Consider the following 18,577-nt stretch of genomic DNA (forward strand, 5'->3'; position numbering starts at 1 on the left):
GTTTCTATGCCTTTGGTTGCCGTATGTATCGATAAAGACGGTGATGAGCACGTCTGGCGACACGGGTACGCCGGGTGAGTCTTCGCTTACGCTGCGGACTCTTACCGCACCGCCCTCTGCCTTACTTTTACCATCCCTCTCTCTTCTGCTGCTGTGATGTCTGTGTGTGTGTGTGTGTGTGTGTTTTACGTTGCCGCTACCTCGCCTCCCTTTTTATTCGCTTCGCCCGTGGAGGCTCGCTGTGGAGCACCGCGTCTCGCGCAGTTCTGTCTTCGCGTTCCCCTCTCCCTGTTGCTGCCGCACGTGTCTGCTTCCGTCTCTCTCTCTCTCTCTCTGTGTGTGTGTGTGTGTGTGTGTGTGTGTGTGTGTGTCTGTCTGTGTGCCACTTGGTATGGGGCGCGTATGCGCTTGCACCGGCGTTGCTTTCCTCCTCAAACTCCCCATGGAGCTCGGCATAGCTCGTGTATATACCTGCGCTGACTTCAACGTTACCCCGACAACGCAAGAGACGGCTGAGGCCCGCACCCTTAGCACATCGTGCGGGGCGCTTCGGCTCCTTCCACTCATCCCTGGTGTCTACCCTCCTCACCAACAGCAGCTCTCTTGTCGAGCTGTCGCCGCCCTCTTCCTCGTCGTCCTCCGCGTCCCTTGCTGATGTGGCTCTTCGTGCTGACGCACCACCCCATACGGCTCACTGTCTCTCTCTCTCTCTCTCGGTCTCCCCCGTTTCCTTCACCTGGGTCTTTGCCGTGCTTTTCCTGCACTCTGACGCACACCCACACACCCACACACCCACACACCCACACACACACACACGCCAACGCTCAGCAGCCACAGACGACGGGCGTTTCGACTCTTTTTGTCTCTCTTGTAAACGCGGTTTTGTCTTTCTTCTCGTCGCCAGGGCGTTCGTGTGTATGTGTGGGCCAACGTGTGCGTCGCTCCTGCCTCCTGCCCTCCACCTGTGCCTGCTCCCTTAGCCGCAGAGGACTGGATACATCGACCTGGTACCTGGGTGCACGCCGCGCCAGCGACCTCGGCGCACACGCGGCCGATAGTGACAGATACATCTACACACCTTTTCACCCACACACGAACACTGCGCCCATGCCTTCGAGCCGCACCATTGCAGTAGACGCCGCGGCAGCACTGCGCCAGACGACTGTGACCGACACCTTCAACGTTGCAGAGACAGCAGCACCTGGGGCGGACGATGTACAGATAGCGCATGCAGCTTCACCCCCCGCCCCCGCCGCTGCCGCCGATGCACCTGGAAGCGCGAGCGGCACTCCTAGGCCGAGTGCACCACAGCTGAACTGCCAGGCAGCAGTGGTGCGCATTGGTGACATGTTTGGGGAGTTCTCCTGCAGCGTGTTCCGCGTGGGTGCTAGCAGCAACGTTTGCGGCGCTAATAATCCGTCTTTACACACATCGCGGGCAGCCGCATCCTCGCGGGCCTTTTACAAGCGCGGCGGCGCGTCCACGTCCTCGCCGGCGGCCGCAACGCTGACGGAAATGGCGGCGAACCGCCAGCACGACAGCCAGCACGAAGGCGCCGCTGCCGCCGATGCCATCGCCACGCGAGACGGGTCGCTTGGCACGACGTCGACCATGGCGGCTGTGGATGGCGCAGCGACGGCAGACGTGGGATTCCCTGTCAACTGCGAGGTGGAGGGGGTGCCTCGGTGGGAGCTGCTCATCTACGCGGTGCTGCACGAAGAGCAGGGCGGTGGCACCGGCGCCGCGGCGTCGTCTGGCGCTCGAAACCGGTACCGCGGTGAGCACGCCAGTGCTGCCCCTCAACTTCCTGGCGATGCGTCGGCAGCAGCAGATGACAGCAGCAAGGATGGCGGCTATGACGAGTGCCCCTTGCCGGATGGCGCCAAGTTGTACTTTCAGCAGACGATGCCGACGACGAAGCTGTCTAAGGTGGTTAAGCTGGAGGCGGGGCGGCGCTATACTGTGCGCGTGCGCTGCTACAGCCGAGCCGATGTGCACTGGAGTGCGTGGTCCGCACCTATCCAGACCGCCACGCTGTTTCCCGTCGAGACGCGCCTTGGAGAGATCGGCTCTGACTACGTGCATTGCACTTGGGACCGCTTGGCGCAGCGCAACGAGGACGGGTTGGCGCGCGAGACGGATGTCGCGACGACGGAGTGGGCGCGCAGCATCCCTGACTTTGAGCTACGGCTGCTGCGAGAGTCCGACATGGCGGAGCACTACCACGGCACCTTCGAGGCCGGCTGCCGCTCTGCCACCATACGCGACTTACAGTCCGGGACGCGCTACATTGTTCTCATGCGGTACCGCACCGTCATTCGCACCATGCGGGAGTGGACAGAGGTCACGCGGCTGATCACGGAGAGTGCGCTGGAGGTGCGACTCATTGCTCGCGGCGAGGACACCTTTACGTTTTCCTGGGCCCGCGAAGTGCAGGAGGGTACCGCGAAGGCGTCGGCGAGCAAACCCACCGCGACCACCGTTGCGAATGACCCGCTGCTCGACGATGTCGCCGTCGCCGCCTTCGGCTACCTGCAGCCGCAAACGACTGTGCACGAGTACGAGCTCACCGTGGAGAGCGCCGGGCTGCGCTTTGACCCGATCGCGGTGCCCGCCTCCGTCTGCCAGTACACAATGACAGACATGTTCCCGAGCACAACGTACTCGGTCTGCGTGCGCGCGCTTTCAGCGGAGGGACGGTGGAGCGGCCGCTCCGCCCCGCTCAAGCTGCGCACGGCAACCCGTCCCGTCGTATCAGTGGCCGTGATCGGGGAGTCGTTCGCGTCGTTTATGTGGTCGCGCAAGGGTGGGGAGGAGCCACACGAGTCGCAGCTACAGTACCGTGTGCAGAGCATGACCTCTGCGTACCACCAAGCCGAGACCGTTGACCTTGCACCGCCGTCGTCGCCGACAGAGCACCCGCGCCGCCTGCTGCACCTCGAGCATCTCCGCTCCGGCAGCGACTACACCGTCTCCCTCCGCATCGCGATCGAGGGCACATGGGGTATCTGGACAGAGCCACAGCGCTTCACAACCGCGCGGAGCCACGTGCTCACGTTTCTCGAGCGCGGCGAGGACTTCCTTACGTTGAACTGGCCTTCCGCCGGTCTCGCAGCCGCGCTGAGGCAGGACGATCCCAGCGGTGCAGCTGCCGAACCACTGTCAGTCTACAACATTGTTGTCGTGAAGGTGGACGGTCTCGGTGAGCGGACGGTCGTGCTCAACGAGCGCGTCACGCGTGACCCTAGTCAGCGCGGCTTCCGCGTCAACGACCTCGAGGCTGACACAACTTACGACGTGCAGTGGCGAACGTGGCAGCACAACCCCCTGAGCGGGTTTGAGGACTGGGGGGAGATGTCGACGCCAGTGCGAGTGCGCACGCTGCAGGCCGTCGCCCTGCACGTCTGGGACGTCGGCGAGGATTTCATTCACATCACCTGGCGCCGCGGACTGTCGGAAGCCAACACGGCACCGGCAGAAACCGCTAGCGCTACCGGTGATGATGCAGCGGCTGCGGCAGCTGAGTGGGACCACCTGAGGTACGAGGTGGTGATGGGGTGCGTAGAGACCGGCGAGGACGCGATGCTGCATCGCCATGTCCTTGACACAAGCTACACCTTTACTCAACTGAAACCGTCGACGACCTACACGATCGCCGTGCGCGCGTGCGATGAGCATGGGCAGTGGGGCTTGTGGAGCCGTGCCAAGGTCCGCACGCCCGCCTCCATGAAGACCACCATTCACGAGATCGGCGAGGATTTTGTGCGGCTGGTGTGGCAGCGGTGCGCTGCGCGGGACGACGGCGATCTGAGCGGCGTGATGGTGGCTGATATGTTCGTCGCCAAGTACAGTATTCTCGTGTACGGGAGGGAGCCACCTGGTATGCCGGTGGTGCCGCATACGGAGAGCGGCTACGAGGCCGGCGGCGGCCGCTCTGACATTGCCCGATTCGAAGTCGTGTCGAGCGAGCACACGTCGTTGCGTGTCGGCGACCTTCTGCCCGACCGCGAGTACGTTGCTGTGGTGCGGGCAGCCACGTCGAGCGGGCGGTGGGGACTGTGGAGTCGCCCGGTGCGCTTCCGCACCAACCCGCAGTTCCGCATTCCGACACATCAACTGATGATTGGCGAGAACTACGTGAAGGTTGTGTGGAGCCGTGGTGAGGCAGAGGCGTCTCGGTTGGCACCCGCCGAGCAGGAGGACAACAGCAAAGACGGCGAGGTGCACCTCGGCGACTGGAGCGTCACCGGGCAGGAGCTGCGCATCAGCGGTGTGACGACCCAGTACGCGAGGCAGTACGCCCTTGACGCGGATGTGCGGGAGCTGAAGGTGTGTGAGCTGCTGCCGGCCAGCGCCTACACGATTCAGATCCGAGTGCGTGGGCGTTCGGGCAGCTGGGGTCTGTGGTCCGCTCCGGTACCGATCCTGACGCGTGGCACAATCGCTGTCACGACGGACGAGGTGGCCGAGGACTCCATCACGGTGCGGTGGGAGCGGCGCAAGGTCGCCAATCCGCATCAGTACCCCACCGGCCATGGCGTCGTTACGTCATATCACCTGCGCGTCTACAACGCGCATGAGGTGCACACGGAGACCTTCCTGGGCGACGGCGACTGCCCGTACCGCGTGACAGGGCTCAAGGCGAACACATACTACTGCGTCGACCTCAAAGCGAACTACAATGACGAGGAGTGGGGTCTGTGGAGTGTGCCGCTGTGGTGTCTGACGATGCAGCCCATGCGAATCCATGCCAAGCTCATCTCAGAGGAGTTTTGCTGTCTGCAGCTCAGGCGTCCCAGTCAGCAGCGCCGCCTGCCGGAGGACGACGACAACCCATCAACGGAGGATCGCGTCTTGGCGCATGGCAAGCTGCGCCCGATGATCCTGCTGTGCGTCACGTCACCGGTGTTATCCAAGGCACCATACCACAGCGCTGCCGTCGCGCCAGAGCAGTCGAAGGCAGCGTACCTGAACGATGCTCTGCCACCCGATGCCGCTCATCAGCGACTCATCTATCAGACAGAGCTGCTGAGCAGCGCCGAGACGGTGGAGTACACAGTGCCGAACCTCAAGTGCAACACGGTGTACAGCGTGTCGGTACGTACGAAGCTGGCAAATGGGGAGTGGGGCATGTGGTCCCCATCGCTCGTCTTCGCCACGGTGCCAGCCATGCGAGTCTCCTTCACCACCATTGGCGAGAGCTTCGTCAGTGTGGAGTGGGTGCGGCACTCGCAGGTCGTCCCGCCGCAGATCGCGAACCCAGAGCAGGTGGTGTTCGGCGTCGCTACGATCACCGCCTCGCGAGTGCGGGTGCGGGAGAGCGGCGGCGCCTACCAACACACGTACACGGTGGAGGGCGCGACAAGCTCGCTGCGCATCGACCATCTGACCCCGGCGACCACCTACATGGTGTGTGTGCAGACCTTCAACGACAACTACGAGTGGGGTGTGTGGAGCGAGGAGCAGAAGGTGCGGACAGTGCCCGGCATGGACATCCACGTGCAGCACGTCTCGGAGGATGCGCTGTGGGTGTCTTGGTCGCGCCGCACCGACCTCGACGTCGCCGGGGACGCCAACACGGTTTTCAACGTCAACATCTCCGCCCGCGCATATGAGGTGTGCCTCATTGGCGAGGGTGGCTTCACCTACAGGCAGGAGACGGACTCGACAAGTCTGTTTTTCCGTGGGCTGATGCCGGATGCGGTGTATACGATTTACGTGCGCGCGCTCTTCGTTCAGTCGGAGTACTGGGGACTGTGGTCCGCGCAGGCCTTCCGCACAAAGCCACGAATGCGCGTCACGTTTGGCAACATTGGCGAGCACTTCGTCATGCTGGAATGGCGCCGCCACCTGCCGAAACCGACGGACGCGGAAGTGCGACTGCTGCTGGAAGACGACGGCACCGCCGACGTGGCCTACGACTCGGACGAGTTGTTGCAGAACGGGGTGCTACCGCCTTTGAGTGACGGTGGGTCCGGCAGAAGTGCCGTGACGGTGCTGGGGCGCGCCGTCGCGGCCCGCCATCGATTTTCCATCGTGGAGACAGAGGATGTTGTGCAGCTCTACCGCTTCAAGGTCCAGCGCGTCGGCGAGGCGCACAGCGTGATCTACAACATTGCCCCTACCGTGAGTGCGTTCTGCCTTCATGACCTGCAGCCCTCGTCGGAATATCGCGTGTGGGTGTGTGCGAAGGGGCACGAGGGCGTGTGGGGCTTCTGGAGCGCGGAGTCGCGCGTGCGCACGCTGCCGCGGCTGAGACTGGAGGTGCTGAATATCGGCGAGGACTACGTGCGAGCACAATGGAGGCGAGGGGCGTGGGAGGGGGCGTGCATGACGGATGGCGATGGGGCAGAGGTCCGCCAGGTCGACGGGGCTGTCAGCGGGTACGAGATTCGGGTACTGGACGGCGCCAGTACGGTTGCCGCCACAAGCACGACGACGTTCCGCGAAATCGCCGCCACGCTTTCGGGTCTGCGGCTTTCGACACTCTACACGATCCAGGTGCGGGCCAAGGACACGTACGACGCGTGGGGGCTCTGGAGTGACCCGGTGCCGTTCTACACGTTGAAGCCTGTCGGCGTGAGGTTGCAGCGGGTCGGCGAGACGTTTGTGGACGCGCAGTGGTCGCGTCCGATGCACCGCCTGCACCCGCAGCACGCGCACGACAAGATGGCCGAGGTGGGCAGCGACGTGGCAGGGATGCAGATGGACGAGAAGGGCGTGCTGCACCCCGATGAGCGCGTGACGCGTTGGCACTTGCGTGTGTCGTGCAATCGCGTCTTTGCGGGCATGCCGCAGACAGACGACTACCGCGAGCTGTACACTGAGGAAGGGGAGCAGGCGCTCCGCATCGACGGGCTTCTGCCTCACGCCACCTACTCCATTGCCGTGCGCGGCCTCAGCCGTGGCGGTGACTGGGGCCACTGGAGCCCGGCGGCCGAGGTGACGACGTGCCCGCTGCTGAAGGTCGGAGTGGAGGTGGCTGGGGAGACCTTCCTGCAGCTTGCGTGGCGACGGCCAGCAACGCGGAGCGGACTGGCGACGACGGCAGCGGCGGACCAGCACGGCGACAACGGCAGCGCTGATGTGAGCGCGTCAGTCAGCGATGGCGGTGTGGATGACAGCACGCACAGCGAGGTACAGCTCGTCGAGAACACGTCGCATGTGTTGAGGACGGCTGTTTCCCGCGCCGGCGCATCGCGCGGCGAGAACGGTGACGGCGAGGGTGAGTATTCCGCGCTACCGTTCTTCCACAGCACGCCGCTCGGTACGTACCTGTGCTTTCCATCCGACTCAGGGGTGCACAACTTCCAAGTAACGATCCGCCCGATGCCGACGGAGTCGGCGTTTGACGAGACGGACGAACCACTTGTTGAAGGTGCGCGCGTGTATGAGACAACGCAGCCAGCGCTGCGCCTCGGCAATCTTTTGCCGGGCACTCGCTACGCCATATCGGTGCGAGAGCAGCAGGTGGATGATGAGGGTTGCCTTGTCGCGGGCGAGTGGGGCGCACCGTCAGAGGTGCTCTGCACGCAGACGGTGCCGCCGATGCAGGTAACCACGCAGGAGATTGGTGAGGACTACTGTATGGTGGAGTGGCGCCGCGCCGCTGAGGCGCCTGCCACTGGCAACTCCGCGCACGGTGCACCGTCCGTGTCAGCGGAGGGCTGGACCACAGCGGCAGCAGCGATGCTGACCACCGCTGCCTGGACGATGGCTTGTTATAAGTCTGTCGAGTTCGAGCTGCAAACGCGCCGCCTGAGCATGGACGGGACGGCGCTGCACGACGACCCTCTCACCGTGGACTCCGTTGTCTCGCTGCCAAGCAGCGTCAGCACGCACCACATATCAGGCCTCGTCCCCAGCAGCGTCTATGAGGTCCGCGTGCGGGCGAAGATCGAGAACGCGCATTGGGGGATGTGGAGCCCGGCGCTGCGCTTCGTGACGCAGAGCCGGGTCGAACTGCACGTTGATCAAGTGCAGGAGGTGGCGGTGCTTGTTTCATGGTGCCGCCCGCGTGCAACGCACACGCGCAGCGGCACCATCAGCCACGTGCAGGCCGAGAAGCGCGAGTGGTGCCTGACAACGGGGTCTGCGGAGAACCAGGAGGACTTGAACAATGAGGATGCAGCCGAGGAGCAGGTGGAGTCGTCCGGCTCTGAAGTGACACGCCCCGCGACCACAGCAGGTATTTTCGGCTCCCAGGTGATTCAAGTGGACTATGCGGTGCACGAGTACGAACTCATCCTTGAAGGAATCAGCGTCGACGAGCGGCGACACCTCACCTTCACGCAGGAAACCCAGTCTACCCTCATCGAAGACCTTCAGCAGGACCAGCTGTACTGCCTTTCGATTCGGTCCCTCAGCGAGAAGCAGCACTGGTCGCGCTTCTCGACCAAGGTGACGGTTCTGACGCTGGCCTGCGTGCAGGTGCAGGTGGTGCAGCGCACGGAGTGCACCGCGCGGCTGGAGTGGTTCAGGCCGCAACCGGACGTGGGCAAGTTTACCGAGCTGCTGGCGCGCCACCAGCGAGACGCTTTGCACCAGTGCGATGACCGCGAGCGACGCGAGCTACTAGAGATGAAGCGCAAGATCCAGGAGCAGGAGAGCAAGGGGGAGCCGACGACGGCGGTGTCTGGCTGGATAAACCCGGTGGCGCGCGAGGAGCACAACACTCTGCTGCGGGAGGAGGCCACACGGCACTACCAGGCTGAGCACATCGTGGTGGGCGACGCGGGCTGCACAGGCTATGAGCTACTCGTGACACTGCAGAAGGGCGAAGTCTGCCTGCCCTTCATCGCCGCCATCGAGACGCTGCGACGATGTCGGCCAAGCGGCTTGGCGACAGCGGCAAGCGCGCGTGAGGGAGTGATGGCGGCGAAGCGAAGTGTGCACGCCGGCTCGATGATGACCGGCGGCAACCGCGGCTTCGCCAGCGCCGGCAATGGCAGCTTCCCCGACTGCAGGCGCCACGAGCTAGTCAAGACACCGACGTCCCCTGATGCAGCGCCTGCGGCGAGTCTGCCCGCCACCACCGACTCCGTCACCCTGCTTACCGTGCAGCTGCGCTCGTGCGTGTCGCAGGTTCTTCTGCAGGGGCTGAGTCCCGACGCCGTCTTCTCGGCGCAGGTCCGCGCGCGCGGTGTGCCGGACTCGTGGCAGCCGTGGAGCCGGCCTGCCATGATACAGACTCTGCCTTTGCTACAGCTCGACCAGAGCCGCTTCGGTGAGCACTACATTAACCTGTACTGGTACCGCGGTGACCCGGACACGATGGATGCGGTGTCGCAGGAGGCGGAAGAGTTCCGACGACTCCAGCGCGAGTTCCACAACTTCACCGAGCGCGGCCTGGAAGAGCAGCGGAGCGTGCTGGGGGCGGCGGCGTTCGCGTCACTTGTGAACCGTCTGCGCCGGCTGCGCATGCTGCGGCGACTCTCCGCGGATCGCGCGAAGCAGCATGCGGATGGCGAGATGGGGCTGCTGGTGGACCCCTCGTGCCCTGTACAGGGCTTCCAGCTCCGTGTCATTGATGAGGTGGGCACCATCTCGGAGAACTACCTGCCCAACAACCAATACCACGACCTCACAGCCCCGCCGACGCTTAGCTTTACCGCGACGGGGCTGCATCCGAACAGCTTGTACGTGTGCTGCCTGTGCCCGCACTACGGTGACGACGTGTGGGGGTGCTGGACGGCGCCGCTCAAGTTCATGACGCATCACATCATCCAGCTCGAAATGACGTACATCAGCGAGACCTTCGTTGACCTGCAGTGGTGGCGGCTGGACAACAAGCCGACTTCTCCGCTGGACGAGCACGATACCCTGCTGAGTAGCCGCTACACAGAGGAGGTGCAGGTATACCAGCTCCGCATCACGCACGAGGACCCCGTAACAGGTCAAGAGGTGGAGGAGTTCCGCAATATGCGGGCCTGCAACGTGCTGCGGATCGATGCACTGCTGCCCGACATGAAGTACACCATCGCCGTGAGGGAGTGGGATCCAAAGGGTGATTGGGGCTTGTGGTCGGCAGCGTGCTCGTGCGTCACATTACCCAGCATCGCAACGACCGTGACGGATGTGAAGGAGAGCAGCGCGAGGGTGTCATGGCGGCGCATGACGCCGCGAATCGACTACGAGAACGACATGCACGTGCTCGAGGACAACTCCGAGATAACCGGGTTCTACCTGCGGCTGGAGGAGGTGCCACTGCGCACGAACTCTGCCGTGGGATCACCGACGGTGAGGGCTATGTCAGCCGGCCACTCGTCTTCGCCGACGGGCGTCTCCGAGCCGTGCTCGGACGGCGTAGAGGTGCTGTCGATGAGCATGGGTGACGTCGGCATGTCGAACAACTCCTTCCACGACGCCGCAGGCACGCCTTCAGAAGAGAAGCCGCGGGCCGCCGAAGCTGACGAGCTTGAAGGCACGCTGGCGTTCGGCTTCCAGCGCGGCGGCCCTCTGCCACCTGAGGCGCACCCGCAGCTGCACGACGGACTTGTGCCCGACAGCGTTGACGACAACGGCGGTGCGGCCCGGCCGTCACATGATCAGTGCCAGCACTACCTGCTCGTGAAGCGGATCACTTCCAGCACGGAGCTGGAGTCCCATCTCAGCGACCTGCATCCCCAGACGGTCTACCGGGTGCAGGTGATGGCGGAAACGACAGGCGGGCAGGTGGGGCCGTGGTCGGCGCCGCACTTCTTCATCACCACGCCGCAGCTGCGCCTCTCCGCCGACCTCATTGATGAGCACTACGTCTCACTACAGTGGGGGCGGCGGCCGCTGGCCCCGCTAGCGGCTCAGATTGGTGGTCGTGGGGTCACCACCACCACCAGCAGCGGCGGCGCAGCTGGGTTCTTTCCGGAAAGCAGCACGCTTGAAAGCATGGATGGAGGCGGGAGCGCGGCGGCGGCAGGCGTGTTGGTGACGCTGCCGACGTCGAAGGTGCTTCACTACGAGCTGGAGGTGCGCGGCGGAGCGGGGATGGAGTTCTCGTTCTCCACCCGCATCGAGTCGGCTGCCGCAAGCGGTGCCTTTCGCGTCAAGGGGCTGACCATGGACTCTGTGTACTTCGCGCGAGTTCGCTCCTTCAGCGACGCGGGAGAGGCTAGCTTCTGGTCGCCTGTGCTCACCTTCGTGACGCTCCGGCAGCTGGTCGTCTACCCGCAAGAGATCACTGAGAACACCATCGAGATGAACTGGGCTCGCCCCGAGCAAATCCCAGAGCAGTACCTGGCCTGCGCGGCCTTCGACACGGCGGCCGGCATGGAGATGAACGCAGCGCTGGCTGCTGTGCCAGCGATGTGGGAGGCGTCTGCCTCAGTCACTACGCTGGTGGTGCAGTCGGCGCCGGCTGCAATGCGCGTCCGCCGAGTGGTGTGCGTCGGCGACCGCGAAGCCGTGAAGTACCAGGTACGTGTCTATCACGCCACGGAGGAGACGGCACCACGGATGCTCATGGACAAGCACCTTAACGGCAACATCACGAAGTTTCTGGTGCACTCGCTTGCTCCGAACAGTGTATACCTGCTCTACGTGCGCGCCATCAACTGCGACGGTGTGTGGAGTGAGTGGTCGGAGGGGCGCTGTGTCTACACGATGAAGCCGCTGGTGTCCAGCATTGCCACCGTCGGCGAAGATTTTGTTCGCGTGCAATGGGCCCGCGAAGCTCCAGAGGAGCTGCACTACACACTGAGCACGGCGAACACCGCCACGGCTGCAGGAGGCCACAGGCGCAGCGTCGCCGCCGCTGCGACTGACACGGATGGAGAGGGTGCGGAGGACGAGGCGACGGAGCACATCGGACGCCCGCTGCCGGACGACGCTGATGCTGAGGCGCAGGTGAGCTCGCCGAACAAGCCGAGCACGGACTCGCCAGACCTGTCGCGGATGTGGCAGCACGAGCGTCGCTTCCGTCTGCACGATCAACCTGCCGAGGTCGGCGTTGTCTACTGCAGCGCCCTCACGTCGATTCAGTCCTTCACCATCTCCGTCCGCCGTTCGGATGAGGCGGAGGGGTGCACGGTCGAGGTGCCCGGGCACGTGAGCAAGCACACGCTGCCTGCGCTGCAGCCCGACTGCGTTTACCTCATCTGCGTCCGCGCCCACTACAGGGGCGGGGAGCGCGGCCCGTGGAGCGACGTTGTGCGTAGCGGCACCTACAACTTGTTGGCCATGGACGTCAGAGAGGTCGGCGAGGACTACGTCTCGGCCAGCTGGCAGCGAAAGCCGAACACGATTCACATGGCATCGCTGCAAATTGGCCAGGTGGAGGAGACGGTGTGCTACGAAGTGCGGATTCGCGATTACACGGACGTCCCACTCGGCGAAGAGGAGGGTGAGACGGCCCAGCACCGCGACAGCGAGGGCCGCAGCGTCTTCTTGCACGCGAATCAGCGCCATAGCATCCTGCGCGAGCTGCTATCGAACCATCGGTACCGCCTCTCTGTGCGGCGCTGGTATCGTCCGCGCGACGGCTTCGCAAAAGCCGCGCTGACGACGGCCCCAGCGACATCTACCTCGACGACGCGCAGCTCCGTCTCCAACGGGCTAGAGGGGCACAGGAGCGTCGGCGAGGGCAACGATCAAGACGGAGCAGATGAGGAGGAGCGGAAGAGGGCGACAGAGGAGGTGGAGGAGATGTCGCTGCTGCCCACCGCGCCGACGGTGCTGCAGCTGTACGAACAGACAACCCACACCGTGATGGACGCGACTCTGCGCGAGTCGATGGAGAAGGCGAAGGCTGCCCCGGGTGTGTGGAGTGACTCCGAGTACGTCGTGACGCTGCGCGACATGGTGTGCTCAGTGGAGCGGGTCGGCGAAGAGTACTTCCAGCTCCGCTGGGCTCGCGACCCGCGCGCTATACCGCTGCCGGTGCGCCGCGCCATGCCGGTGAAGCCGGTCCAGAACTACCAGCTGCGCATCGATGAGCTGCTGCGCAACGGGTCAGGGGTGGAGACGAACCGCGGCAGCAACACGCTGCACCTGGACGAGCTTATGGCGCCCACAGAGACATCGTACTTCAACAAGGCGTTAAAGCCGAACACGCTCTACAAGGTGGAGGTGCGGTGCTGCATCGAAAAGATGTGGGGCCGATGGAGCCTCCCGGTGTACATCATCACGCAGCCGTGCCTGCAGGTGGAGGTAAGCCGCATTGGCGAGGAGTGCGCGACAATCACGTGGCACAGACCCCGCGAAGGGCTCACACTGCCTGACGGTGAAGTGGCCGTGATTGGGGACGAGGAGGAGGTGGCCGGCTCCTATCAGCTGGAATTGTCTGGGGTAGGCTTCAACTACCAGATATCCAAACGGTTTAAGGCGTCGCGCACAAGCTACACAGTGAAGCACCTCGACGCGGACGCGCTCTACTTGGTGCGTGTGCGCTCCGGCGATGGAATTAACCAGGCTTGCAGCCTGTGGAGCGCCACAGCCTGCTTTGCTACGTTGAAGCCAATCCAGGTGGCGGTGTCAATGCCGACCGAGCAGTTCGTCCATGTGGAATGGCGCCGCCCCGCACAGACCGCCGAGGAGTACGCTGAGCAACTCGAGCAGCAGGCGGGGTCAGCAGCGGCGCCGTCACTGACCCTCGCCGCAAATGCCGCCGCTGCGCAGTCGCAGCAGCAGCAAGACAGCGGCGAGGGCGCCCGCAGCGAAGCAGTATCCCCCACAGCGTCGGCGCCGCACCCGAGCGGCGCTGTGCAACTTGGCAACCCCGGCTCTCTCGCGTTCCACGTATGCGTCTTCAACACGCAGAAGACACCGTCCGTGGCGGTGGTAGACAAGCAGTTTCACAAGGACGTGTCGCACTACCGCGTCGGTGGGCTGGTTGCCGACACACCATACGCTATCATCGTTCGCGCCTGCTGCGAAGCCACCAATGACTGGGGTCTCTGGAGCGAGGAACGCACCTTCCGCACTCTGAAGCTGCTGGCGCCGACGCTCTCGAGTGTTGGCGAGACGTACGCGGAGCTGACGTGGGAGCGGAGCGAGAGCGATTCGCGCGGCGCCGGCGGTGGCTCTGTAGGGGCCCCCAGTGCCGCTTTAGGCGCGCCGACGCTGCCGACAAAGTATCTCCTGGTCATCCGTTCCACGCAAGCCGGCATGCTTGAGCGCGAGATATCGGCAGAGGAGTGCCGTACCACGGCAACACCGATGCAGGAGGGATACCTGGATTCCTCGTACCGCCTGACCCAGCTCCAGCCGGGTACCGAATACGTCGTCGCACTGCAGCCCTGCTACGGCGGTGGCGACTGGGGCCTGTGGTCACAAGCGGCTACCTTCACTACGTTGTACCCGGTGAGGCTGACGGCCAATATCACCAAGGATACGGTGGACCTCCGCTGGGGTCGCTGCCGCCCTTCGTCGGCCGTCGGCTTTGTGGAAGACGTCGACGTTACCGAAGCGGGCACAGTGGGCCCTTGCAGTGGCAACTCCACTGGCGCGTCACAGGAGCCCGCGGCGGCCGGCACGATGCCCGCCGGTTCCCGCACCGTGTCGCGCTACCAGCTTGTGGTGTACTCGGAGGCCGAAATGGCTGCCCTGCATTCGTGCGCGTCATCGATGGAGGGCAGCTTGGCGCAGCAGCACTTCTCCAGCTTACTTTTCTTCCCAAGCACGTCAGCCAGTCAGGAGGGACGCCCTGGCGAACGCAGCGGCGCTGCGGTGTCGCACGAGAGAAGCAGCCTGAAGCACCGGCAGCGGCAGGAAGGGGCTGCGATCCACACGGCGATCCCAGACATGGATGTGGCGGCACTCGCCAACCTCGATGGTGGCAAAGCTTTGTCTTCGCCGTCCAAGGAATCGCTCTTCCTAAAGCAGTACGACTTGACGGACGCGGCGGTCTCAGCGGCGCTGCCCAGTCCCCACTTCCAGGGCAACAGCCCCCGCGGCGGCACTTCTGCCCTCGCCGGAACATGGTCCTCCACCTCCTCGATGCATGAGCGCATTGATGGGCTCACACCGGACACGACGTATGTGGCGCGCCTCCGCGCAATGGACCTATTCGGGAACTGGGGTACGCCGGTCGAGGTGCGGTTCGTGACACCGCCGCCGGCCCCGACGCAGGTGACGCTGCGGCGCGTGAATGCACAGTTTTGCTCGCTGCAGTGGTCCACTCCGGAGGGTCCCGCTGCCGAGGCGGAGGCCGCCGCGCCGCGCGAGCGGTACCGCTACGTTATTGAGCAGTGCTTCGTGCAAACCGATCGGCCACCGTCGGCCGGCACCACCACCATCATCGGCGGTGGCGGTGGCGGCGGCGCGAGTGCGCGCAAGGCTGGTGGGGCAGGCGCTTCGAGCGGGCCCGTGGCCACCCTCGGGGCGGCTGGATGGCACGTCATAGATACCGTTGAGGACACAAACGTCTGCGCTGTGCTGATCAGCGGCTTGCTCTCACGCATGCGGTGTCGCGTCAAGTGTGCGCGACGCATTGCGGCGGCGTCCGCGCACGACGCATGCTCCGGAGCTGTCACTGCGGTGCCGGTGCCAGATGACCAGCTTGGCCCGTACAGCGACTACTCGGAGGCAGTCGCGGTGTCCAGCGGCACCCCGCCGGAGGGCGTGGTGGATCCACATCTCACGACGCTGTCCCAGAATACCGCCACGCTTGAGTGGCTGCCGCCGCCAAAACCGTCCGAGGCTGCTGCGGGACGCTACACACGCCCCATCTACCGCATATACCTGGCGAATACAACAGACCAGCCGTACCCTGTGCTGCTCGCCACAGTGCACCGGCCGACGTACGTCCTGACGAACCTGACGCCGTCCACGACGTACACGGTGCAGGTTGTCGCCGAGAACCCCGACGGCGTGAGCTTCCTTAACCCGATACTGCGTTTTCACACCAAGTCCGAGGAGGACCAGACGGTCTCGCGGCGGGGCGAGGGCGGCGATACAAGCGCTGGGGCAGCGGAGAAGGCAGCGCCGTTGGCCGAGATTGTACCGTTCCATGGCCTGCGCGCCGCACTGACCGATGACAGCGCCGCTGCGGCGGACGGCGGTGCCGACGTCGCTGATATTCCTACGGCTGTGCGGAGGTCTCTGCTGCAGCCGACTCCGCCGGCCTCTCGTCGGCGACGCGGCGGACGCGGTGGTGCGGCGGGGCGGGCACACCGATCGAGCTCGAAGAGGAAGGCGCGCAGTGGCTCAGGCCATGCGAAGACGCGGGGCTCGTCTGGAGCGACCGGCAGGGGCGCAGGAAAGCACAAGTCTCACACCCGCGTCGGCTCTTCATCGGCCGTGGTCTCTAAGCGACTCAGCAACGCGGCGTCCGAAGCAACCCGCGAGACACCGCCGACAGCTGGCAGCTTCCTCCCTCCACTAGCGAAGACCTTGTAGCCCCTCCCTCTCTCCCCTCCGCCCTCAGCAACCGTCGTGGAGCGTGTCGGTGTCTCTTTGTAAGTGTGTTTCATTATGTTGACTCACTGCTGACGGCACGTGCGTTCGTGCCGCACTCTGCTCGACTCTCTCACGCGTGGCATGCATACCGATGTGCCATGCGCGCGTTGTACTCCCTTTCGTTGCGTGCCCTTCTCGACATACACGTTTCCTCTGCTCTCCCCCGACCCGCCTTTGCCCACCAACGCTGCAGCTTCCTTTTTTTTTTCGGCGTTCGCGCACTGCCGTCGTTCATGGTGTCCCTCCCTGGACCCCCTGACCGCTCACCCGGCCGGACACGCGCGCAGCATACAGAGAAGTTGTCTAGGCCACGCTATCGCTGCACATGTACCGTTGGAGCGGCGGCTTTTGCTGTGTTTGGCGCACCAGCTGTGCTCGACTGATGAGTGGGATGTGGAGGGAGGCTTGGTTTCTATTTTTTTTTTTTGCGCTTTGGGCGTTGCACTATCCTCCAACGCGCGCTGGCAGCCATGTGCACATGCATGTCGGGGATACGCGTGTACACTACTCATGCGCGACTCCCGTTGAGACGGCTCGCCTTCTGGCAGAGACGATCCGTGGATGTGGGCCCTCGTGCGTGTGCGTGTGGTGTGCAGGCCTGTGTACCGTAGACGTTGAACTACACCAGTTTTCTTTATGCGATCAGCTACGGCGTTCCCTCCGCCTCCTCACGCGCTTCTCCTTGCACAGACACCTGACGCACGCGTGGGGGAGGGGGACGGGGAGGAGCTCCGTTGGATGGACTTCCCCTTCTTTTCCATTTCCCTTTGTTTCTCTCGGTGCAGTCCGAGTGATGTACATTAACCGGCATGATGAGTAACCGCGAGGTGGAGTGCGTCGCCGTGCACACGGCACGCCGCTGTCATGATTGCCCGCACTACCAGCGCCACCCGTGCGCTGGCATGGAAATGTGGGTGCGGGGCTCCACACTTTTTTCCTTTTTATGCTTTTCTCTTTTTCTGTCTTCCCCACATCGCACGGTGTCTGTGATGAAGATGATGCGTGAGGTACGTGTATGTGTGTGTGTGTCTGGGTGGGTGTGGTGGGTGGGAGGGAGAGAAGTGTGTGTGTGTGTGTACATAGATGGATATACAACCGTACATCTCTCTCTCTCTATATATATATGTAGATGTATGGATGCATACACGTGGATATATAACTTTATGGCGTGTGGAGGTGGAGCAATCTGGTTTGTCACACCCACAGGTGAGTTTGTGTGTGCCTGCGTGTGCGTGCACGTGAGTGTCGTGTGCCGTTACCGTTTAGGGAGGCCGATCGATGCCCCCCTCACGCCCCCCGCCCTCTCTCTCCTTTTTTCGCTCGGGCATTCACTTTGGCTTTGCTCGATGTTTGTCATGTACAGCGTAGATTCCGTCCGTTTCTTTGAACGCGCCAACCCCCCCCCCCCCCCCCCCCGAAGACTCGCAAGCAGAGCAGCGGGATAGACGAAAGGCGGTAGGGAGTCGACACACCCGCCTGCAAGTGCCGCCATGACGGTGTCTGAGCACTCGAGAGGGGTCGATGCGCCGTGGATGGCGGGGCACGTAACGCTGGAAGAAGCAGGCGAAAGGGGAAGCACATCCCACCCCACCCTTTACTGGCGGAACGTGCAACATCGATGTGCGGCGCGACCCAGCTACCGGGTTCTCATGGAATGCGCGACCTAGGAACAGGCACGCAGGCGCGCATGCCAGTCGTCATCGGACTGGAGGGTGTGTGGGAGAGGGAGGATGCTGACACCACCAGCGCGCTCGCATCCCACCCTGTCTCCGCGGTCCTCACAGCCGTTGCTTTCCATCTTCTCAACACTACTGCTCTCATCTCGCAGCGCTCAGGACTGATGTGAGTGTCTGTTGATGCGGCTCCACCATCTAACTCGTTGCTTCCTCACCACCTTCCCTCGCTCATCCCTCGCAGCCGGCGCGTCTCTCACAGCAAAACAAGCAAACAAGCAGCGAAGGACGACTTGCTCCCTCACCGTGCATGCGCATCTGTGTGCATATATCCTTTGCGCTGTCTCGCCTCCCTCGCTTTTTTCCGGAGACATTACCTGCACCTTGGCACTTCCGCGTCGGCGAGGCCCCTCCCCTCCCCTCCCCACGATCAAGTACGCATGGAAAGAGGAGAGTGCCTTAGCACCACAGATACACCTGGACACTCCGCACGCACCAAGCAAGAGACGGGA

The 18,577-nt window shown here is 63.7% G+C and overlaps 1 protein-coding gene across 1 annotated transcript; it reads left to right on the forward strand.

The window, feature by feature from the left end:
• Positions 1–1,107: 1,107 nt before the first annotated feature.
• On the forward strand, positions 1,108–16,332 carry LMJF_26_2380 (conserved hypothetical protein; the record flags this gene model as incomplete). Its single annotated transcript, XM_001684193.1, has 1 exon — positions 1,108–16,332. The coding sequence occupies one exon, from the start codon at positions 1,108–1,110 to the stop codon at positions 16,330–16,332; it is 15,225 nt and encodes a 5,074-aa protein (XP_001684245.1).
• Between the last annotated feature and the right edge of the window lie 2,245 nt (positions 16,333–18,577).

This window comes from Leishmania major, chromosome 26, assembly GCF_000002725.2.
Source record: "Leishmania major strain Friedlin complete genome, chromosome 26".
In the NCBI taxonomy this organism is placed as follows: Eukaryota; Euglenozoa; class Kinetoplastea; order Trypanosomatida; family Trypanosomatidae; genus Leishmania; species Leishmania major.